At 39.1% G+C, this 24,172-nt stretch overlaps 1 protein-coding gene across 2 annotated transcripts; it reads left to right on the top strand.

The window, feature by feature from the left end:
• The first annotated feature begins 8,560 nt into the window (after positions 1-8,560).
• Mfap5 (microfibril associated protein 5) lies at positions 8,561-24,172 on the top strand. Of its 2 annotated transcripts, XM_026379313.2 has the most exons (10): positions 8,563-8,779; positions 9,482-9,541; positions 10,532-10,567; positions 15,122-15,157; positions 15,768-15,800; positions 16,437-16,472; positions 19,834-19,863; positions 20,945-21,032; positions 21,815-21,888; positions 23,634-24,172. In XM_026379313.2, exons 2-10 carry the CDS (start codon positions 9,484-9,486, stop codon positions 23,744-23,746), a joined length of 504 nt encoding a protein of 167 aa, XP_026235098.1. In that variant the 5' UTR covers positions 8,563-8,779; positions 9,482-9,483; the 3' UTR covers positions 23,747-24,172. The 2 variants fall into 2 exon arrangements, with proteins under 2 accessions (XP_077654509.1, XP_026235098.1); XM_077798383.1 differs by lacking the exon at positions 15,122-15,157 and having other exon boundaries at positions 8,561-8,779.

Genomic DNA, 24,172 nt, shown 5'->3' on the forward strand with positions numbered 1-24,172 from the left:
CAATTAAGAGGCAGAGCCTAAAAACCACAGAGAGGGCTGGGGATGTGGCTTAGTGGTCGAATGCTTGCCTGGCATGTGTAAGGCCCTGAGTTTGATTCTCAGTACTGCCTAAATAAATAAATAAATAAATATGACAAAGAAAGCAAAAGAAAAAAGAGGTAGAATCTACTTTTCCTCCTCTTAAATTGGAATTGACCTTGTAAATTATTTTGGCTCACAGAACTGAGGTTGACCCTTAAGAGATCTGTAATTTCTTTATATGTTCCTTGTGTGCTTCCCTTAAACCAAGGCCATGTTGTCAGAAGCCTAAGTGAGTCACATGGAGATACTTCAAGGAAGAGAACCAAGGCTTCGCCCCACAAGCCCCATGGAGATCCCTATTGGTCACCAGCACCAATTAGCCATTTGAATGTAGCCATCTGGTATCTTTTAGTCATCCCTGCAGCTCGGCCAACACCATGTCTCCTCCACACAAAACTGTGGACAATAATGAATTGTTGTTTTACACCAGGTGCTGTGGCTCATGCCTGTAATCTCAGTGATTCAGGAGGCTGAGGCAGGAGGATTGCAAGTTCCAGGCCAGCCCCAACAATTTAGCAAAGCCCTCAGCAACTTAGTGAGCCCCTGTCTCAAAATAAAAATAAAAAGGTCTGGGGATAGGCTCAGTTGTAAAGTGCTTTTGGGTTCAATCCCTAGTACAAAAAACAAAAACTAAACAAACAAAAATGTTGTTTTAAATCAATGAATTGAGTATAATTTATTTTTTTTTAAAGAGAGAGTGAGAGAGGAGAGAGAGAGAGAATTTTTAATATTTATTTTTTAGTTCTCGGCGGACACAACATCTTTGTTGGTATGTGGTGCTGAGGATCGAACCTGGGCCGCACGCATGCCAGGCGAGCGCGCTACCGCTTGAGCCACATCCCCAGCCCAGAGTATAATTTATTAAATAGCACTTTTAAGGGAAGTGGAGAGAAGGACCTTCAAGTAGAAAGAGATCAAAGATTCATGATAGACAATCAGTAGTGTTTGAAAGAGCAGCATTGTATTCTGCCCATCACTATTCTCAGGATATCTCTACCAGTTGCCTTCAATCATGCCAGAAAATAGAAAGATACAGGAGACCACATAAAACAACAAACAAATTCCAATTTCCCCATGATGGGATTCAGTCCCAACCCTTATTAATCATCTAATCCATCATTCTGTCTGTAGAAATTTATCAATGCCAAGGCACTGGAGTTGCAGTCTTCCACAAAAAGAAGAAGAAGGAGGAAGAGGAGGAGGAGGAGGAAGAGGAGGAGGAGAAGGAGGAGAAGAAGAAGAAGAAAACAAAAGAATTTCCATAGTCTTCCTTAGAAAATGTAAGCAATACAAAGGCAAAATAAATGTTGTTTTATTTCTGCATATTTCAAATACTTATAACAGCATAAAAAGTTCTCTACGTTTGTTAAACAAATAAAGGAATTTAATTATTTGTAGTCATCATTAGGAAAGTCACTCCAAGATATAACTGAAACTAAGCTCCAGAATAAATGTTTCCTTCAATTCTTTCTTTCTTTCTTTTAAAATACTTTTCTTTCTTTTTTAAATGGTGCTAGGGTTTGAGCCCCAGGTCTCATGCCTGCCTGCAAGGCAACTGCTCTACCACTAAGCTGCATCCTTAGCTCACATTCTTTTTCTCCCTCTCTCTTTTTTTCCTTCTTTCTCCCTCTTTTTTCCCCTTTTTTCCTTTTCCCCTTCTTCCTTTTTATCTGTCACTTCTCCCTTATCTCTCCTTTCTTTGAATTTCTTTCCTTCCTTTTCTCTCTGCTTTCCAAAGAAGGTACTAACTTTAGAAAGAAGTATGTAACTTTTTGCAGGGTGGAGGGTACTGGAGATTGAACTCAGGGGCACTCAACCACTGAGCCACATCCCCAGTCCTATTTTGTATTTTATTTAAAGACAGACTCTTACCGAGTTTCTTAGTGCCTTGCTATTGCTGAGGCTTGGCTCTAAACCAGTGATCTTCCTCTCTTAGGCTCCAGAGTCTCTGGGATTACAGGCATGTGCCACTGTGCCCGGCAAAAAAGAAAAATATAATTTGTATGGTATAATCATACTTAGTTTTTAGGTAGCATAGCTAAGTATACTGTAAATGTTCCATAAACACTGGGTATTATTAGGGTTGGGTGTGTAGCTCAGTGGCAAATCATTTACATAGCAGGTATGAGGCTTTGGGTTTAATCCCAGCACCATGAAACAAACAAAACCAACCACTGGGCTGGGGTATAGAGTTGGTAGAGTGTTTGCCTTGCAAGCACAAGGCCCTGGGTTCAGTCCCCAGCACCACAAACAAAAAACCCAAACTTTTTAGTTATTATAACTAACTAGTTTGATTAATAGCTAATATATTATAATAACTAATATATAGTATTTCATATTTATTAGCTATTTTTGAAAGTACTTTTCTTTAGTTGTAGATGGACACAGTGACTTTATTTTATTTATTCATTTTTATGTGATGCTGAGGATCAAACCCAGAGCCTCACATGTCCTAGGCGAGCACTCTACCTCTGAGCCATAACCTCTGCCCTAGATATTTGTTTTTCTTTTATTTATTTGTCTCACCTTGTTGCCTAGTCTGGCCTCAAAATCCTGGGCTTAAGTGATCCTCCTGCCTCAGCATCCCTGGTAGCTGGGATTATAGGCATGTGCCACTGCACCCAGCTTATAGTATTTCATATTAATATTTTTATTGATACCATAGTTTTATTTTTTTAAATTTTTAATATTTATTTTTTAGTTTTTTTGCGGACACAACATCTTTGTTTGTATGTGGTGCTGAGGATTGAACCGGGGCCGCATGCATGCTAGGCGAGTGACCTACCGCTTGAGCCACATCCCCAGCCCAATACTATAGTTTTAAATATGCAAATTTGTATACTTTCATATAGTTTCAAAATACATATTGTACAGTATTGTATAACTACAATATGCATTTTATCTATTATATAGACATTTATATACTAATTATTCACCTCAAAATTTAGCATCTTATTCTCAGCATCTTTAAAGAAAATGTGGTATATATACACAATAGAATATTACTCAGCAATAAAAGAGAATAAAATCATGGCATTTGCAGGTAAATGGATGGAGCTGGTGAATATATAATGCTAAGTGAAGTTAGCCAATCCCAAAAAACCAAATGCCGGATGTTTTCTCTGATACAAAGAGGCTGATTTATTATGGGGTTGGGAGGGGAAGGATTAGATTCAGTATGGGAGCATGGGAGGATCAGATGAACTCTAGATAGGGCAAAGGGGTGAGAGGGGAAGGGAGGGGACATGGGGGTAAAAAAGATGGTGGAATGAGATAGGTATCATTACCCTAAGTACATTATGAAGACACAAATGGTGTGAATATACTTTGTATATAGCCAGAGATATAAAAACTTGTGTTCTACATGTGTAATATGAATTGTAAAGCATTCTGCTGTCATATATAACAAATTTTAAAAATTTAGCACCTTAAAGCAACAATAATTTATTTTCCCCAAATGTATGTTATTATGAATCCAAGCACAGCCTATGCCATACTTGTGGCTCAGGGTATCTCACAAAGGCTGTAATCAAGGTGTTGGCTGGGGTTGCAGACTTCTCAAGGCCCAACCAACTGACAGTAGATTCACTTCCAAGTTTACTCATGGCTTTTGGCAGGCCTGAGGTTCCTAACTGCTGGCTGGAGACCTCAGTTCCTGGCCATGTAGGCATCTCTCTAAAGTGGCTCACTGCCCGGCAACAAGTTTTGTTCAGAGCAAACAAGCAAGCAAGAGAGGGAGAGCACCAAAGACAGAAGCCAGAATCTTTGTGTAACCTAACCTTAGAAGTGACATCCTATCACTTCTGCTGTATTCTGTTTGCCAGTAGTCCCCAAATCCAGTCCACTATCAACGAGAGTATTTCACAAAGGGGAGAGAATGAAAACAGGGAACACTGGGGGCCATCTTGGAGGCTGCCTAGCACATATAGTATATAAAAAATATATATATATTTGTTACATAAATGGGCTGATATAACTATATTACCTATTATTATTTATTAATAGTTTTAGGTACACTGAACTTTCCTGGGATTTTTTTTTTCATATTTTCAAATTCTAGTTTCTCTATCTGGTTTTTCTTGGGGGCAGGGTGTGGAGTGGAGATGAAAAGATAGGGACTTCCCTTTCTTAAATTAATTTCTAATATTTGTCCTATTTTGTCTATAGCCAGTCTTATCAGAGCTTTTAAAGTTTTTGTTGTTGCTGCTGATGGTTCTGTTTCAGGAACTGTAACAGAATCCTGAATCTAGATCAAACATTTTACATTTGCACAGTCAAGTGAGAATGGATGTAATAGTGCAAGACTGACCAGCAGTGCCATCAGAAAATTTATACAAAGCAAAATGATAATCCCAGTCCAGTGGAGCCTGGAATGTGCCAGGCAATTCCTCTACCACAGAACTACATCTATAGCTCTTTTAAAATTTTATGCCGAGACAGGGTCTCACTAAGTTGTTGAGGCTGATCTTGAACTGCTATCCTCTTGTCTCTTGAGTAGCTGAGATTAAAGGTGTGATCCACTATACCTTGTACCTATTTTCTTTTGCTCTGTTACCTTCAGATCACTTTAATAACTGCTTACTCGTTCCACTTGCAACAGTTCCCTGTGTACTCTCAAATTGCTTACTTTACTAAAACTTTATCCTGTACCCCCTTTCTATTTAACTAAGTCTTTGAATGTTTATACTTCAGAAATGGAAAGTTACTGTTTCAAGTCTTCATCTCCACTCAATTCCAGTGACTATATTTTAGTTCTCATATGTTAACCATTATGTCAGCTGGTAATGGGTAAGACTTAAACTCTGCCATCAAGGAACTTGCAGATGAATAGAGATTAAAGATATGTAAAAGAGCTTAATAAAGATGATCCTGAGATTATAAAAATAAACAAAGGACTCAGTAGAGGGAATGATTAACTCTTTAGGAACAGGGGAATCAGGAAAGGTTTTGGGGAGGAGATAACATCTAGGCTGGATTTTGAGGGAGAAACAAATTTTCCCTAGCCCTGGTTTTCTGAGAACATATGCCTACTGGCATCTAAGTCCTTATTTTGCATTTGGCTGTTACTAATTCTTTGCTTCATCTCTCTACACATACTGCTCCCTCTACTCCTCCCCCACCTCATACAACCCTCCTCTCGTATTTTTCCTTCCTTTTATGGGAATTTTTTTTTGTGTGTGTGTGTTAGCCCCTGGATTTAATTTAGTTGGATTGGAGTGTAGTAATGTTTCTGTACATTTGCCCAGAGGCCTTCAGCTAATGGGTGTATTCTTTATAGGCTAATAAACAGATGAATAAAGCCAGCCTGCTGTCTCCCATCTCTGTCTCCCTTGTTTTTCTTTGTATTTTACCCATTTTCCACAGAACTTTAAAAAAAAAAGTTTTCTGGTTAACTCAAACATAAATTGCCTTTATTTTTATTTATTTATTTTTTAAGTTTTATTGATTTTTTTTTTAAATACACGACAGCGGAATGCATTACCATAGATTGCCTTTATTAAGTCACTTCTACACCTGCCACTCAGTTCCACAGAGGGCTTTTCTTTTACTGGAAATGTGTTCTCTTCACACAGAAGATGTAGCCTATGTGGAATGGGAATATGGACTATTGCCCAAGGAGTTCATCCCAAGTCATAGACAGCCTCCGAAAATTATAGGCTTCTATCTCTAGATGGCATTTTCTCATTTCTGGCCATTGACTTTGACTTGATGTAATTAAATGATAAGCTGATGGTGTAATACAACAGAGCTGACCAGATCACCCTGACATAAGTAAATTTGAAGCTCTTATGAGCTTGAACATCCAAGCTTGGACTTCGAAAACAAATGGGGAATTGTGTTAGAAAAAAGGGAACACCTTTACAGTGACCAGGAAGAAATTAACCAAACTAAATTACCCTGAACAAACTGGATGGTTTTTTTTTTTGTTGTTATTTGTTTGTTTGTTTTTAGATTGGAGGAATTCGGGGATTGAACCCAAGGGCATTTAACCACTGAGCAACATCCCCAGCCCTTTCTATTTTTTTTTTTTTTTTAATTTTGAGAGACAGAGTCTCACTAAGTTGCTGAGCTCATCTGGAAGTTGAGATCCTTCTGAGTCACTGGTATTACAGATGTGTGCCACTGTGTATCCCAACCTGGGATTTTTTTTTTTTTTGTGGCAGTACTGAAGATTGAACCCAGGATCTTACACACTGAGCTACATCCCAGCCCTTTTTATTTTTAGTTTTAGACAGGGTCTTGCTAAATTGCTCAGGCTGGCCTTGAATCTAGAATCCTCCTGCCTCAGCCTCCAGAGTCCCTGGGATTACCCTGGGATTACAGATGTGTACCACTGTGTCTGGCAACAAACTGGATTCTTGGAAGTCAACGAAGCCCCCAAACATATAGCTGTTCTGATTTTCTGTGTCTCCCTGCCTTCTAAGGTGCTGCTTTCCTCCCTCATCCCTTTTCTTTGGCCTTGCTCTGAACATTCTGTTCTCATTTTCACTGCCCTAGCTTTCAGACTTCCTCCTAAGACCCCAGGAGATGGTCCCCTCCTACTGCCTGGGGAGGCTTTCCTAAACCATAGTCTCTAGCTAGGCCAGCACATTGAGGTCATTGCTCTCCCTGCCAAACGATTGGCCTGAGTTCAGTTTCCCCATCTGTCTAAGCTTTATGGAAAACATGATTGTTGCTCTAGGCTCTCTAGTCTATGTCGTCTTAGCTCTGCTTTGCATCCGCTTTTTTTCCCCCCTCACACCCCCTACCTCAACTTTTTCTCTCCCTCTCTTCAAACTATAATCACATCTGTTTTCTAGCCTCTGCCCCCTCACTATGGACCAGATGGAAGAAGGGCAAGTTCTGGGTCAAGCAGATCAGGAAGAGCTGGGTTTTCTTTTTTGTTGTGTTGTTGTTTGTTTGTTATTTTAATATTTACTTTTTGGTTGTAGTTGGACACAATACTTTTATTTTATTTATTTATATTTATGTAGTGCTGAGGATTGAATCCAGGGCCTTGCACATTCTAGTCTGATGCTCTACCACTGAGCCATGAACCCAGCCCAAGAGTGTACTCGTTCTTGTTCTGGGAACTGACCAGAATCCATGTATCTCAGAGATGCAACACTTACACCTCCCTCAGAGGGACCAGAGGTGCTTATGGAGTGCAATTTGCTTATTTCTGACTATTTTCATTGCTTTCTCTACCTCCTTTCTCCTTTCTAACCAAGCACCTACCTTCCTTTCTTCTTTCCATCATTTATTTTTTCTTCTAGTCTGTAATTTATTCGTACTATTTGATCTCTATCTACAGTCTAATTTATCTTATCAGGGTGCTATATAACATACACTAAAGGAGCTAGCAGGTGACTTGAAATTGAGGATATTTCTATTGCATATAAAGCCAAACATTCCACAACCTTAAGTTTCGGTAACTCAAGTCCACTTCTTCTAATGTGGAAATGTTTATGAAGGAGAGCAAATACAAAATCTTTTTAAGATTCCTGGATCAGAGAGAATGTTGTCAGCATATTATATGATCTGAGAAAAAATACTGATAGAAAATAAGTAGAATGAACTTGACTCCCAATTTTCTTTAGGCTTCTTAAGGCATTTTGTTTTTCAAATTTCAGAAACTAAGATTCTTAGCACAAGTCTAAACAAAGTCAAAGACAAAATAAGACTGGCTCCTCTCATGGAGCTCCTCCACATTTGAAAAGGATTTGGACAGTTCTGAATGCTTCAACTTTTTATAACTCCAAGATAGCCAGACTTTCTCCTGGACAAACCTCACTTGGTGTCTGTGTTTGCTTGGATGTGAGAATAAATAGGATAACCCCAAAGGGAAAAAACAAGAGCCTGGATGTGTGAGTCAAGAAAGAGGCAAAGAAGAAAAAGAAGTACAGAGATACAAAGGAATGTGCTGAAGAGATGAATATTAAAAAGACACACACACATACATATACACAAACACACACACACACAAAAAAGAAAAACATAAAACAAATAAAAAAGAATAGAGTTGAGTGTTGTGGTGCACACTTATAATTCCAGTAATTTGGGAAGCTGAGGTAGGAGGATCACAAGTTTGAAGCCAGCCTCAGGACCTTAGAGAGCCTCTGTCTCAAAGTAAAATAATAAAGGTTGAGGATGTGACTCGGTGGTGGGGGGCTTCTGGGTTCAATCCCCAGTACCAAAAAGAAAAAAGAGAGGAATGGAGGAATGATTCAAATATGGAAGAAAGAGAGACAGAAATAAAGTCTGCTAATGTGCAATAAAACACCCCAAGAATGAGAGGGGACTAGTAAGGTAAAAAGGAACCCACAGAGTAAAGGAAGATTGGGCCAGACAGTAAGAGGGAAAATAAGCGGATGGAAGAGGCATACATGAATGTGGGCCAACTCTTCTAGGGAGCAGCAAGATCTCTCACCAGTGTGGTCATAACCTTTGGAATGAGGGTGTGAATGACTACAAATTCCCTTCTCCCTTCTCATTCCAGCCTTATTGTAACACTGCATTCTGGGCCTCTAGCCTGGCTTTCTCTCTCTCTTTTTCCCTCTCCCTCATCTCATTGTTTCAGACTAGGCCAAATCTGAAGTCCTTCCCAGGGCGTGGCTCTGTTCATCTTACTCTCCAGCCAAAGGAGAACAGTGCGAGGACAGAGACACAGCCGCCAAAGGACTCAGTGGAGACAGCAGAGAGCGGAGCACCAGAGACAGTGAGTTGCTCCATTATAAAACTCTGTAGAGACAGAGGGATTGTGTGTGCATTGTGTGTGTATGCGTGCGTGTGTGTGTGTGTGTGTGTGTGTGTGTGTGTACTGAAAGGCTGTAGAGGGGAAGTGGGGAATGCTGCTGAACTTAGAATTGAGCAGACTCCCAAATTATCATGGAATTCCAAAAAGAGGAGTAACCAGGATGAGCAGATGACACAAAGAAGACAGAGATAGACAAAAAGAAGCTTAGATATGAGGGGTGAAAAAGGCCATGGGGTTTGGCAAAGAATGGACTATTTAGAGTACAAAAATTCCTCTGAAAATTGGATGCAGTGTCCCAGCATCTACAAATCTAGTTACTTGGGAAGCTGAAGCAGGAGGAGTGCTTAAGCCCAGGAGTCTGAGGCCAGACTGGGCAACGTAGTGAGACTTAGTCTTAAAGAAAAAGAAAAAGAAATTCTGCTAATTTGGTAGAAAAGAGTAGTAAGAGGGACTAATAGTAAATTACCAAAGAACAGATCAGATTTGAGGGAGAAATAAATGTTGTGTGAAAGATAATAAAAGAGAGAAAGGGTTTGAGTCAAAGAGAAACCAAGAAAGCTCCTGGGAAGACAAGAAACCAGCTACTGGGGTACCTTTTCCTGGGGCAAAATGTCAGTGTGTCCCTGAGCATCACCCTCTCTACTCTTCCCACTACCCCATCAGATATGCTGCTCTTTGGCCCCAAAGCGCTGCTGTTTCTCACTGCACTCATCATCACATCTGGTGAGTCCCTATTTTTATTCTTCTCTCCCCAAAATGTCAGCTTCCTAGCTCTATCTATATGAGGAGCTGTGTGTTAGAAGGTGGAATGGGCCAAGATTAAAGGGGATTGAGAGGAGACATGCCTGACAACTGAGTTCTAGAACTGCTTTAAATTAAAGAGAAGGAAACAACAGATTTTGTGTCAAATTAGAAAGGACAGGAATGTGACCAGAGATGACCTTCCACTGGGAAAAGACAGCCTGAACCTAGGAAACTAGGGTGAAACTATGATGCACACACTTGCTTATTACCACTAAAAGGGAGTCACACACAAATACACAAGTAAACAAACACCTGAAGAAAAAGAATCTAATATACCAATATATACACAAATGTATAGAGAATATATAATAAGAAAATGAACAAGATTTAAATCCTGAAGAAAACTGGTGGGAATGTATACACCGATACCTAACATCTGCATGAACAGTTATATAAATATATTCATATGCATGCAAGAAACAGACACCTACACTCAAAAGAAAAAACGATCTTCACAGATTTTCGCAGAATCTAGCTAAATGATTGGTCACAAAAAGTAACCCTGGACTTTAAAGAAATACCATTCTATTTTTTCCCCCTTATTCTACCAGATAGAGACTGAGAAAGTAATTTTTCTGCCTTGTTCAATAGGGTGCCAATGGAAGGCTGTGAGGCTAGAAAGGCTGCTGGACCCCCTTGTGCAAAAGAACCCTTCCTGGCTGGGCATGAAGAAAAGAGAACATTCTGATTCAGGGCATTTTCTCAGGAACTTGCCTTTCTAGATTGTTTCCATTTCTATCAGTTTTGTGCATAGCACTAGTAGTCTGAGCAATTTTGTGTTGAGCTTATGGGAATAAATTAAAGATCATACTCAACCATTTCCACATCGTGTTCTGATTCACTTCATGAAAGCCTTATGGCGCATACAGTGGGAGTCATTCATATCTCCTTTCTTCTTCCTTCCTGCAGAATGGATAACTCTGGGGGTCGATGGTCAACGAGGAGGTAGGTGAAGCCTTGAATATGGGCTGTATTGGGGTTTTTATCAGGATAATATAGATGAACAGTTAAAGAATCTGGTGTAATCCCAGCAGCTCAGGAGACTGAGGCAGGAGGATCACAAGGTCAAAGTCAGCCTCAGCAATTTAGCGAGGTCCTAAGCAAGTTAGTGAGACCTTGTCTCAAAATAAAAAATAAAAGGGCTGGGTATGTGGCTAAGTGGTTAAGAACCCCTGGGTTCAATCCCCAGTACCAGGAAAAACAAAAAAGAATCTTTCCTGGGGGGAAAAATGCATTGCCAAGGCATAAGAAACAGGATCTAATTTACCAGCTTCCACAATCTTATAATCTTATTCATAAAAACCTTCTTTTTTTTTTTCCACTACTGAAACATCTTTCCCAATAACTTTTCTATGCCCATCTCTTCTCTTTCCTTTCCACTCTCCTCTACAGATCTCTTATCTAACTCAAGAAAATACTCATTACCCTTCAATCCTTGTGGAAAACATTATTATTATTATTTATTTTATTTTATTTTTTGCTCTGAGGGTTGAATCCAGGGTGCTTTACCATTGAGCTACATCCCAGCCCTTTTCATTATTTATTTATTTATTTTTATTTTTTTGAAACAGGGTCTTGCCAAATTGCTGAGGCTGGCCTGGAACTTAACGATTAATTTTTTATTTTAAGACAGGATCTCACTAAATTGCTTAGGGCCTCATGAAATTGCTGAGGCTGATCTTGAACTCAATCCTCCTGCCTTAGCCTCCTGAGTCACTAGGATTACAGTTCTGTGACACCAGGTCCAGCAAGAAAACATTCTCTTTTTTATTTTCCAGAGCTGGGGATTGAACCCAGGTCCTTATACATGCTAGACAAGTGCTCTAGCACTGACCTACATCCCTAGGTCTATTTTTTTTGTTTGTTACTTTTTGTTTGTTTGTTTATGATTTGGGAAGGATATTTATTTATTTATGTGGCACTGGGAATTGAATCAGGGCCTTGAGCCTGCTACATGAGCATTCTATCACTGAGCTACACCCACAGCCCCCAGAAAGCATTATTCTATCCACATAATAGTGGAAAAACTAAAATGTAAAAACAGGGCAAGAAATCTTGGCAGTTCTATGGTGAAAATGTGGCACAACTGGACAGGACTCAAAAGTTTTGGTTCCTAAAGGACTCTTCCTTCAATCTGATTAAGGAAACTCCACCCTGCCTCAAAGCTTTTGACATGATTATAATATGTCACCTTATTTTTCCCAGCCCATGAGGGCTAGAGAATAGAACACTGAAATATATAGTCTACCAATGAGTCATAAAATTAATTTAGTGGGTCACAACTGGTATTTTTTTTAACAACTTAAGGTAAACTAAATGTATCAGAATTTATTATTTGTGTTTTGTAAGAGTAAAGCATTATTTTACAAAAGTTGTTTCAGGTTTACATTTTTGTATACAGGGCCCGTATAATATACATTTCTTGCTGAAAGTCCTGGTACTGAAGATAAAAATATAGAAATAAACTTTTTTTCCTGTTATTGGTAAAAATATCTGAGTTGCTAAGTTTTTGAATGAGACAGCACTAGTAAAATTAAAACTCTGAGTCGATTTCTCTAGGGTGGTAAGGACCAGTCCTGTCTTATGACTTTAGGATTCTTTTTTAACATAAAAAGTATAAGTTATGATGAAAATTTCTAAGGATTCCTTTTCAGAGAACTTCATGAAACCTAGAGTAAGGATTTCACAGTGGTAGCTCATGAAAAAGTTGGTTTAACTGCAATATATACAGAAAAGCAGTACTCTGCCCTGAAAACCAAAGGACAGACCATGCTCTTAAACTCTTCCCTCCGGTGGCTTCACTCTACCTATGTGTGTGTCTGGACTGGAATGTGGAGAAGCCTCTGGAGAAAGGGAGAAAGTGGGTTGAAACTGGGCTCCACCTTTGAGAGGCTCCATCTGCCTCTCATAATCTCTAGAATGATGTGGGTTAGTGATAATATTTCAAATATCCTGTGATAGCTGGGCCCAGTGGTGCATAGATATAATCCAAGAAACTGGATAGGTTGAGGCAGGAGGATGCAAGTTTGAGGACAGTCTAGTCTCAGCAATTTAGCAAGACCCTGTCTCAAAATGAAAAATAAAAAGGACTGGGGATGGAGCTCTGTGGTAGAGAGCCTCTGGGATAAATCCCTAGTACCAAGACAAAAAAAAAAAAAAAAAAGAAAAGAAAAGAAAAAATCCTGTGATATTGGAACAGAGATGGATTCCTTTTATCAAAATTTGTTCTGAAAGAAGAAAGCTTTTTCTGAATGTTAACAAGGCTCAGGGCTGAGGGTGTAGCTCAGGGATAGAGTGCTTGCCTAGCTTATGAGAGATCCTGTTCAATACTTAGCAACAGGCACAAAAAAAAGATGCTTATCAGATCGGATAAATTTCTATCTGTTTTATCTGAAGTTTACAGAAAAAAAGAATGAGATAACCAGAAGAAATGCTTACGAAATGCTTTATTTGTAGTTTTCCTCCTTACAATTATCAATAACTCTGACGTGCTTTATTAAAACAAACAAACAACAACAACAACAAAAAAAAACATTGATTCTTCTGGATACGGTGGTGTATGCCTATAATCCTAGAAACTCCCAAGCCTGAGACAGGAGGATTGCAAATTCAAGGCCAGCCTGGGCAACTTTGTGAGACTCTGGTCTTAAAATAAGAAAATAAAAAGGACTGGGGATGTAGGTCAATGGGAAATCTTCCCTGGGTGCAATCCCCAGTACCAAAAAAAAAAAAAAAAAAAAAAAAAAAATTAAATTAAAAAGTCAAAGCAAACTTTGTGAATTTGCTGACCTCTAGTGGACAGAATAGATTATGACTATGAACTATTCAAACAATTCCAGATGGAACATTTGCTAAATACAGTATTTAAAAGTTATTGGGCTGGGATTGTGGCTCAGAGCAGTGGTAGAGCGCTTGTCTAGCATGTTCTAGGCATTGGGTTTGATCCTCGGCACGACATAAAAATGGCTAAATAAAATAAAGGTATAAAAAATGTGGTATCTGCTTTAAAAAAAAAAAAGTTATTTGCCAAGATGGCAGATTTTAGATGCTCTTTTCTCCCTCTCTCTCCCTACCACATACACACCTACACAGTAACTATGTAAGAATATAGACATAATTAATTTGCTTGACTGTAGTATTATTTCACTTTGTGAATATATATCAAAAACATTGTGGGGCTGGGGTTGGGGCTCAGTGGTAGAGCACTTATCCAGCACATGTGAGGCACTGAGTTCCATCGTCAGCACCACATAATAAATAAATAAATAAATAAATAAGTAAATAAATGTATAAAAAACACATCATTTGTACACTTAATACAAATGTATACTTTTAAAAACAAAGCAAAGGGCTGGATTGGGGCTCAGTGGTAGAGTGCTTGCCTAGCATGTGTGAAGCACTGGGTTTGAATCTCATCACCACATATCAATAAGAAATAAAGGTCCATTGACATCTAAAAAAAAGCAAAATTTTGGGCTTGGAGTATGGTTCAGTGATAGAGCCCTTGTCTAGCATGAATAATAATCAATGAAAATCTTAAATTGGGCATGGTGGTCCATGCTTATAATCCCAGCTACTCAGGAGATGGAAGCAGAAAGATCGAAAGTTCAGGTGAGGACAGCCTCTGCAACTTGGCGAGATCTTCTGTCTCAAAATAAAAAGTAAAAAGGGCTGGGGCTTTTGCTCAGTGGTAGAACACCTTTGGATTTATTCCCAGAAAAAAGGAAGAAGAAAGTTAATTTAAAAATGAGACAAATGAACATTGCCTTGCACACGTGAGGCACTGGGTTTGATCCTCAGCACCACATGAAAATAAATAAAGATATTGTGTCCATATAAAAAAAGATATTTTTTTAAAAATGAAACATTAGAACTGCTTTTTTGATTGCTGTTTTTTGTTTTTTGCTTTTAATGTAAAGACAGTAGGCTAAGAACATAGTTCAGAGGTAAAATATGTATTTAGCATGTACAAGGCTCTATGTTCAATCTACAACACCAAATAATAAGAATAATAGAAAAGACAATTTGTTTTTAAAAGCACTATTATTTAAAATCCCAGATATAGTTTTCTCAGTATTTCCTAATATAATCCACCCAAAGATCTGGACCATTTTTATTTCCTCTCTTCCTGCCTTTAATTTTCCGATGATCAAATGCAAAGAGTTGTCTACTAACATTGGCAGCCCCCACCCCCTCTCTCATTTCTGAGCATCAGAAAATCATCACCACCACCTTTTGTAGGCACTCTGTATAATAGCATTATCAGCAAATTCATATCAAAATTATAAATGTTGGGCTGGAGGTATAGCTTAGTGGTAGAATTTGTGATTAGCAAAGAGATCATCAATCCATTGTAATTATTATAGGCAGATAAAGAAAAACAATTTAGGGGATACTTAACCATGTACTGGTGTTGTGCTTGATAATGTCATTTATTGGAAGTGCAAGTGTAGAGGGAGCCATAGAGTGCTCAAAAAATGTTTTCTGATTTTCTTTCAGATGATGTGACTCCAGAAACATTCACAGAAGATCCCAGTAAGCTATCCACCCCCACTGTTTTTTTTTTTTTTTGGTAACTTTCTTGCTATCATATTGGGAATACAAGGGTTGAGGATAATGTCTGACCAAAAAACAAACAAACAAAAACAAACAAACAAAAAACTTGGTGGGCATTGTGTGCTCACCCAGACCAGAGCTCTCTTGTCTTTTTTTTTTTTTTTTGGTGCCCAGATTGAACCCAGGGGCACTCATCCATTGAGCCCCTAGCCCCAGTCCTATTTTGTATTTTATTTAGAGACAGGGTCTCACTGAGTTGAGTTGCTTAGCTCCTCACTGTTGCTGAGGCTGGCTTTTGAACTCACAATCATCCTGCCTCAGCCTCTCACAATTCTCCTGCCTCAGCCTCTCAAGCTGCTGGGATTACAGGTATACACCACTGTGCCTGGCTCTTGCCCATCTTAGAAGCCACCATTGCAGTAAAAATATTCAGTCTTATTACCTCTTTCATTTCTTTCTTTACCCAAGAGTCCACATGCCCTCATTTTTATCCTTCTCATCACCTTTTAGATAATCATCCCCTTTATCCTGCTTCTGGTAGATACTTTTTTCACCTGCATTTTTCATTCCCTGTTTTGTACCTTTGCAGATCTGGTGAATGAACCTTCAACAGATGAAACTGGTAAGTTTCACTGAAGTTCTTAAAAGAGGCATGATCTGCCAGGAGTGTAATCCCACATGCCTGTAATCCTAGCTACTGAGGAGGCTGAGGCAGGAGGATCGAAAGTTTGAGATCAGCCTTACCAACTTAGACCCTTAACAACAACAACAACAAAAAAGACTGGGGATGCTGCTTTGTGGTAAAGCACCTGGGTCCAGTCCCCAGTACCAAAAGAAGAAGAAGAGAAAGAAAACTCTGATTCATGATGTTGTTAAAAATATTCCAGATCTTGAATGGATCTTGAATTCTTGAATTAATGCTACATTTTAAGCTCTAAATAAAGGGGTTGTGGGAGTATTGTTCAGTGACCATGGGATAAGAGAGGTCGATAGTCCTTTAAAAAGTGGAACAAAGTGAACTAAATAGCTAAATAAGGCTTAGATAATAATACAAGCATTCAAAAATTAACATAATCTCAATAGGAGCAATATTCTTCAAAAGATATTCCCAATTAATTTTATAAATTCTATTCCCTTGGACATCATACACAAAGGTAGCAGTAGTCCTGACCTTGCCCTCTGTTCTTCTTTTTCCTACTCTCCCTTACCCCTTGCATTTCAAAGCCCTCCTCACACCTGCTGTTTTGTGCCTTTTCAGTTCTGGCTGATATGGAGCCTTCCACAGATGAACTGGGTGAGTTCAGATCTGGGATCCCAGGGCCGTGAGGGCCATTCTGGATTTTCCCTAGAGCCCATTATGGGAGGCAGTGCAGCTGCTGAAGGATCCTAAATAGATGATAGCATATGTAGCATGTTCTTCCATTAGGCCAATTTAAATTAATGACATTTTGAACCCATAATGAGCAGAAACTGCTGTTGGCTATACAAAGTACCAAGATGTGATCTTTCTCTCAAAGTTTCCAAGGCTAAGTGAGACAAGAGACAAATATAGAAACAAACTTTTGGGAGGATAAATGAAGTTTTCTAGAAGGAATCCTTGAAACACCCCCCACCCCTTTTTTTTTTTTTTTTGGTACCAGGGATTGAACCCAGGGGCATTTAATCACTGATCCACATTCCCAGGCCTTTTTATGTTTTATTTTGAGATAGAATCTTGCAAAGTCACTTAGGGCCTCCCTAAATACCCGAGGCTGGCTTTGAACTAATGATCCTCCTGCCTCAGCCTACCTAACTGCTGGATTAGAGGTACATGGCATCACATCTGGCTTGAACTAAAAAGAAGAATTGGAACCTTGAAAGAAGAATTGGAACAAGATAAAACAATCAAGGAGGTGTCCTTCCAATGAGGGGTACCAACAACATGTTCTAAGAGGTGAAAACAAAATGGACTTTAAATCAGGTGTGGTGCTGCCAGGCTTCGTTCCTAGCTATTCAGAAGATTGAGGCAGGCCAGCTGCAGTGGCATGTTATGTAGGAGACTTTGGAGTCTGAGGCAAGAAGATCACAAGTTCAAGGTCAGATTCATTAATGAGACATTATCCAAAAATAAAAAGGGCTGGGCATGTAGCTCTGTATGTCAATCCTCTTTACTCCCCTTAAAAAAAAAAATGAAGCTGGAGCATTGTTTGATCACAGGAATTGGAGGCCAACCTGGGCAACACAACAAGATCCTCTCTCAAAAACAAACAAAAAACACGAGAGCTGTGGGTGTCGCTTAGTGGTGGATGACTTGCCTAGCACATGAGATCCTGGGTTCAATCCCTAGGGAAAAAAGAGACTGAGAAAAGAAAAACACAGTAGAGTTTAGTACATGAGGGAAACTGAGGGTTTTTGTTTATTTGTTTGCCACACTGGCGATTGAGCCCAGGGTGCTCTACCACTGAGCTAAATCCTCATCCCTTTTTATTTTTTATTTTGAGAAGGGAGGCTCACTAAATTGTCCAGGTGGACTTGAATTTGTGATTGTCCTGTTTTAGCTTCCTAAAAAGCTGGGATTACGGGTGTGGGCCACCACAGGGCGGGTGGAAACTGAGTTTTTTAAATGATGAGGGGCAAGGAACAAATGGTAGGTAGTAAGAAAAGGAGATAGAAGATAGTTGTTTTTATTTGTTTGTTTGTTTTTTCCTTTTTGGTCTTGGAGAGTAAGCAAAACTTCCACCATTAAGCTACATCCCCATTCTGGAAAAGAGGATGGTTAAAATGATGTTCAGTTTTCTAAATGTGGTTATTGAGTGATTGGTGGTAGCATTGCTGAAAAAACAACTCAAATTGGAGAAGGAAGAGATAATAAGTGAGTTTAAGATATGTTGAATTTGAAGAATCTTAAAAAATTCAGTAACACTTCCATAAAATGGTGATTGAATCTGTAGATTTGGGGTTTAAGAGTGAGATCTGGGCTAGAAACAGGGTTTGAAATTATCAGCACAGACCTGCTTTAACCTTGGGGTAAATGATATCAGCTATCACACATCCTAGTCAATCTCTCTCTCTGATTTTTTTTTTTTTTTTTTTAGTAGTAAGGATTGAATCCAGGGGCACTTTACTACTGAGCTACATCCCATTTTTATTTTTTATGTTTGGAGACAAGGTCTCACTAAATTGCTAAGGCTATCCTGGAACTTGCAGTCTCCTGCCTTAGCCTCCTATATCTCTGGGATTATAGGCCTGGGCCATCATGCCCTGTGGGAAAAGTCTTTGGGAGAGTTAAATAGAAAGGATACATGGTGGTGCATGCCTGTAATCTCAGCACTCAGGGGACTGAGACAGGAGTATCACAAGTTCCAGGACAGCCTCAGCAATTTAGCTAGTCCCTAAATAATTTATCAATAAAAAGTAAAAAGGATGGGGATGTGGCTCAGTGGTTAAGCACCCCTGGGTTCAATCCCTGGTACCAAAGGGGAAAAAAAAAAGACACTTTTTCCCCAAAAGCTCCCTGAATAGTGTATCCCCTCAACCACATCTAAGTCCTTGACCTGTTGTCCATTCTGAAAACTAGCCTGTATCAAGCTTGCACCAGGGCAGGTTTGGCTATAAATACAACCTTTGCTATTTTTTATCCAAACAGCTTTTATCAAAGAATCCATGATAATGTCTTTAATCTATAGAAAATAGACCTAAGAGTGAGGAGGAGCTTCTATAGGATAATATGTTTTCTCCTTAGCTCTAGGTTAAAGCACTTCTGGAGATATGGCTCTTTGCCTTGCGCTCCTACAAAATTTGTCTCTTATCTCTAGATATAGTTCTAGCCAATGGGGAAACCGAGGCAGAAGGATCCCTTGACCTCAGGGGTTTGAGGCCAGCCTATTCAACATAGTGAACATTCCTCCATTTAAAAATTATATATATATATATATATATATATATATATATATATACACACACACACACACACATATATATACAACACATATATATATACATATATATACATATACACACACATATATAGTGTATATATATATGTGTGTGTATGTGTGTGTGTGTGAAAATATATATATATATATATATATATATATATAATATATATATATATATATATATATATATAAAATGAAATTCTCAACTCTCCAGAAGAGAAAGGGGAAAGGCATAATTTCAATTTATTTCCTAAATCTCTTCCATCATGTGGATCAAAGCAGTCCAATAGGGGTTTTCTTTCAGAAGTTGCTAAGAGTTATTAACTTGTGGATGAAGTGACACACACCTGTGATCCCAATAGTGGAAGGATTAAGCAGGAGAATCTCAAGTTGGAGGCCATGCTGGGCAATTCAGCCACACCCTGTCTCAAAGTATAATTTGTTTGTTTGTTTGTGGTGTTGGGGATCAAACCCAGGGCCTTATGCATGCAAGGTCAGCACTCTACCAACTGAGCTATATACCCTCAAAGAACAATTTTAAAAGTGCAGGATATGTAGCTCAGTGGTAGAGTGCCCCTGGGTTCCAAACCCAGTACCAGGGAGGGAAAAAATATTTATTAACTCATTTGTTTCCTATTTATGAGTATTCCAAGTGGGTTCCAAGAGAGGCAGCATGACAGTTACAGAAGTCCTGACTTCTAGAAATGGTAATAACTAAATAAAGTTTCTGCCTTCCAGCCTCGCCCAGTGATAAAAATACCACCACAGGTATGATCATTTCTTGCATATTTTTTATTTTTTTCTGAAGCTCTTTTTCTTTCTATGGATTCCTTTCTTTCTTATTTTTTGGAGAGTACAAGTACTTGCTTAATTCCAATTCTTCCTCAAAGAATATTTTTCGTGCTCTTCACTCCCCACCCTCTTTATTAACTCAGCTTTTATGTACTTATTTTCAAAATGGATTCCTGTCCTAAAAGTCACAAAGAAGAGATTGCTGTTGAATGGTCCCAAAACCACTCTTTCTGTACATTACCTTTGGACTTTACTTGGTGATTAATGCATTGGGAAATAAAGTCAATTTGTCAATTTACCATAGACATCATGGTTAAAATTGCTTTCCGTAGATGGGCCTAGCTGTGCTTGCCGAAAATCCCAGGGACTTGGGAGGCAGAGTAGGAGGATCACAGTTTAAGGCCAGCCTTGGAAATTTAGGGAGATCTTGTCTAAAATTTTTAAAAATGTTAAAAAAGGGGGGCACGTAACTCAGTGGTAGAGCACTTGCCTAGCATGAAGCCCTGGGTTTGAGCCCCAGTAGTGCAAAAAAGAAAAGTGCTTTCCCTAATTTCTTAATAAGTCTTTTCTACAACTAGGGTTGAAATCAGCTAGAACAGAGATATAATGACTTTAATTCTTGAATTAAGAATTCTCATTCTTCAGAATGAGATCATCAACATTTCAGTTTAATATTTCATATTGCTACATAGATAATCCTAAAAAGTCTTCTTTTTATAAAAACTTTCCCTTAGAGGATTTTATTTCTCTATTTTTGTATGGACCACTTATTAAATTAGAGGGCTAGAAAAAGACATTTTTTCTTAGAATAGTTCTCAGAAATTATTTTATCCACCTCTTCTTTGAGGTAGGGAAGCACCTACATTTCATTTTAGTCAGTTTCCTTTTGCTCTGCTTTTGGTAAGTTGGAAGGACAGCCCCCGATTTATAATGATCCTCTATAGAAACTACTCTGTATTTTTTCCCTATTCTATATTCTTCCTCAGCTCTTTAATCCTTCATTTATACTACTTCTATTTGGACCTCCCTATTTTTTGTGTGTGTTGGATCTCTTCAGAGTGCCGGGATGAGAAATTTGCTTGTACAAGACTCTACTCTGTCCATCGACCAGTCAAGCAATGCGTTCATCAGGTCTGCTTCACCAGGTAAAGGAACCCAGAATGCCCAGACAGCAGCTTCCATGGTAGTCTTTTTGTGTCAGTAACTATTTAATAAGCACTCACTAAGTAATTGCATCATTTGATGGGGCAGGTGTTTTTAGCATAACTCTTCTAGCTATTCCTGAAGGTGCTGGCTGTACCTCTGGGTTGAGGTATACAAGGACAGGCCGACTAATAGATGTTAGAAGATAAGTGAAAATGAAAGATGAAGAAAAAGAGGGTCATAAAGGAAACACTGGCATGTTGGATTTATTACCTGATTGAAAGATGCTAAAGCAAAAGACTTAGATATGAAGGTAGAAAATGGAAAGGAGCAGTGGACTTGACTCTAGGTGGAAAGTGTCGGTAGGAAGAGGAATTAGCCTGTTGCAGTGGTGCCTGTCATCACAGCTACTGGGGAGGCTGGATCAGGATCATTCCAAGTTCAGGTCTGGCAACTTAGCCAGACCCTGTCTCAAAGTAAAAATTAAAAAGAAGTGGGGATGTAGCTCAGTGTTGGAGTACCCCTGGATTCAATTCCCAGTACGGGAAAGAAAAGTAAAGTAGGAGGAAAGAAAGAACATTAATATCATTCCATTACCTGCATTCTTCTGAGGGGTAAAAAAAAAAAAACAGTCATCTGAAATACCTAAGGAGATGTAGATGAGGGAAGCTAGATAGGGGAAAGTGGGAACTACAGAGTTGAAGAGCAGCCTAGGCCAAAGTTAGTTCTTCCCCTCAAGACTTTTTTCTATCTCTTTCCTTGACCATGATACTGGATGCTGCAGTTTACGACGTATGTACATCATCAACAATGAGATCTGCTCCCGTCTTGTTTGTAAGGAACATGAAGTTATGAAAGGTAAGTTGACATCTGGATGTTTAATGGGGACGAATGATTATGAGAGAGGTAAGTAGGATCATGATCCAAGATCCAAGAATTGGTTTGGAGGAGGACTCTGGCCCTAGGCTTTAGCTTTTTTCAGCCCCTAATAGAAGTTTCCCCAAATAAACAATCTAAGTAAAGCAGTGTGCTTAATACAAATACAGACCTACAAAAGTACCCCTAGATCCTTTCCCATCTAAATGGCAGTCCCCCTAGTTTCTCTTATATAGACAGTTTTTTAAAGCTCTGTTTTAAAGGTCAACTGCTGGGGTTCTAGCGAAAGGGCCAATTCAGCAATCACAGATAATATGCTCATATAGTCAATGGCCAAGTTCATAGCTCTTTAAGGAAAACACACATACACACATACACACACACTAATGTGGAGACAGTAAGGTTTGGATAGGGTATATAAAACAGATAGCATGATGGTGCACATCTGTGATTCCAGCAGCTGGGGAGGCTGAGGCAGGAGGATTGAAAGTTCAAAGCCAGTCTCAGCAACTTAGTGAAAGCCTGTCTCAAAAAATAAAAAGGGCTGGAAGTGGTGGCACTCACCTGTAATCCCAGTGTCTTGGAAGGCTGAGACAGAAGAATTATGAGTTCAAAGCCAGCTTCATCAAAAAGCAAGGTGCTAAGCAACTCAGACCTTGTCTCTAAATAAAATACAAAATAGGACTGGTGATGTGGCTCAGTGGTCAAGTGCTCCTGAGTTCAAATGCCCCTGAGTTCAATCCCTGGCACCAAAAAATATAAAGAAAGAAAGAAAGAAAGAAAGAAAGAAAGAAAGAAAGAAAGAAAGAAAGAAAGAAAGAAAGAAAGAAAGGACTGGAGGTGTGGTTCAGTGGTTAAGCATCACTGTGTCCAATCCCTAGTACCCCCCAGAAAAAGGAACATTAAGAAATTGGCTATCTTATAAACAGTTCACCAATTCCAGGAACCATTTACATTGCTTATCGAGAATTTTAAGAAGTAGAGGAAGGCAGAAAGATGTTATAAAAACAATTTTACAAGGGTCCTAAATGTGTGGGTTTAAACCATGCTTGGTGAGAGTAAACATACTTCTCACCTTCCCCATGGACAGCCCCAAATGATGGCTGTGGTTGGTGACAACACCACAGACACAGCACTTCTGACTCAGCAGCCTGCTCTGCACTGAGTTCTTGAGTAAGAGCTGTAGTTAACTTCGCTGAAGGAAACTTGCTGCTTGCCCCCAATGGCTTTGTGCAAGCCACCTGCAAGGGAAGCACCTTGAGATTGAGGATGAGTATTTGGGACTCTAGGCACTTTCAAGTATCTCAGGGGAGTAACTAAAGTTAGCTATTTGCACATAGTAAACACCTAAAAGTGGAATGAATGATTGGACCTCATTTTCCTACTTACTCGATCCATGACTAGAATTGGGAGCTGGGTATATAAAGGAAACTAACATTTACTGGAGTGCTGGGTACTTTGCATACCTTATTTCATTTTAACACAAGCCTTTAAGATAGGTATTTTAATGCTCATTTTACAAAAAGAATACTGAGGTTCATAAGTTAAGGAACTTTCTAGTAAGTGATAAATAACCAGTAAGTGGCAGAGCCGAGGCTTCAACCCACCAGGTCTTTTTCTCTTCAACATTTTTTACTACATCTCATTGCACAGCCTTTTCTTTCCCTTAAAACAAGAGCCCTTGTTATCTTCCAGAATTCTCCTCTCACTCTCTGCTTCTCCTCTAGATGAACTTTGCCGTCAGATGGCAGGTCTGCCCCCAAGGCGACTCCGACGCTCCAACTACTTCCGCCTTCCTCCCTGTGAAGATGTGAATTTGCAGAGACTCAATGGTCTGTGATCATCAAGGAAGAAGAAAGAAGAAAGAATGTGTGGGTGAGAGGAAGGGGGAATTTCGTCTTCTACACCACTGTCAGCTAACCCATAGACATGAGAATTTCTTAAACCTGTCCCCTTGCAATATCCAGCTTTTGCCCCTACTCCCTAATTTTTGACAAGACTGATAACATTTATCTCATTTTTCAGTACTTAAAACACAATACCTATATTATTGCAGTTTTGTTGCTTCCCAATATCATAGGCATAGTAGATAAACATGACTTATATTCAAACATTCTGTATACAATTCTGGAAAGAATAAACTTTAGGTTAATGATCTATTTGCAAGGACTGGGGATGTAGCTCAGTGGCAGAGCTTGCTTAGCATGCCCAAGGTCTCGAGTTTGATTCCCAGAACTGCAAAAAATAAAATAAATAGTAATAATAA

This window comes from Urocitellus parryii, chromosome 5 (assembly GCF_045843805.1).
Source record: "Urocitellus parryii isolate mUroPar1 chromosome 5, mUroPar1.hap1, whole genome shotgun sequence".
In the NCBI taxonomy this organism is placed as follows: Eukaryota; Metazoa; Chordata; class Mammalia; order Rodentia; family Sciuridae; genus Urocitellus; species Urocitellus parryii.

What these genes read in the sequence shown, in the direction of transcription:
- Mfap5 (XM_026379313.2), top strand. Translation starts at nt 9,484, where the DNA reads ATGCTGCTCTTTGGCCCCAAAGCGCTGCTGTTTCTCACTGCACTCATC. An exon ending in GGTCGATGGTCAACGAGGAG is followed by an intron (nt 10,568 to 15,121) that starts GTAGGTGAAGCC and finishes ATTTTCTTTCAG; the next exon opens with ATGATGTGACTCCAGAAACA. An exon ending in ACCTTCAACAGATGAAACTG is followed by an intron (nt 15,801 to 16,436) that starts GTAAGTTTCACT and finishes GTGCCTTTTCAG; the next exon opens with TTCTGGCTGATATGGAGCCT.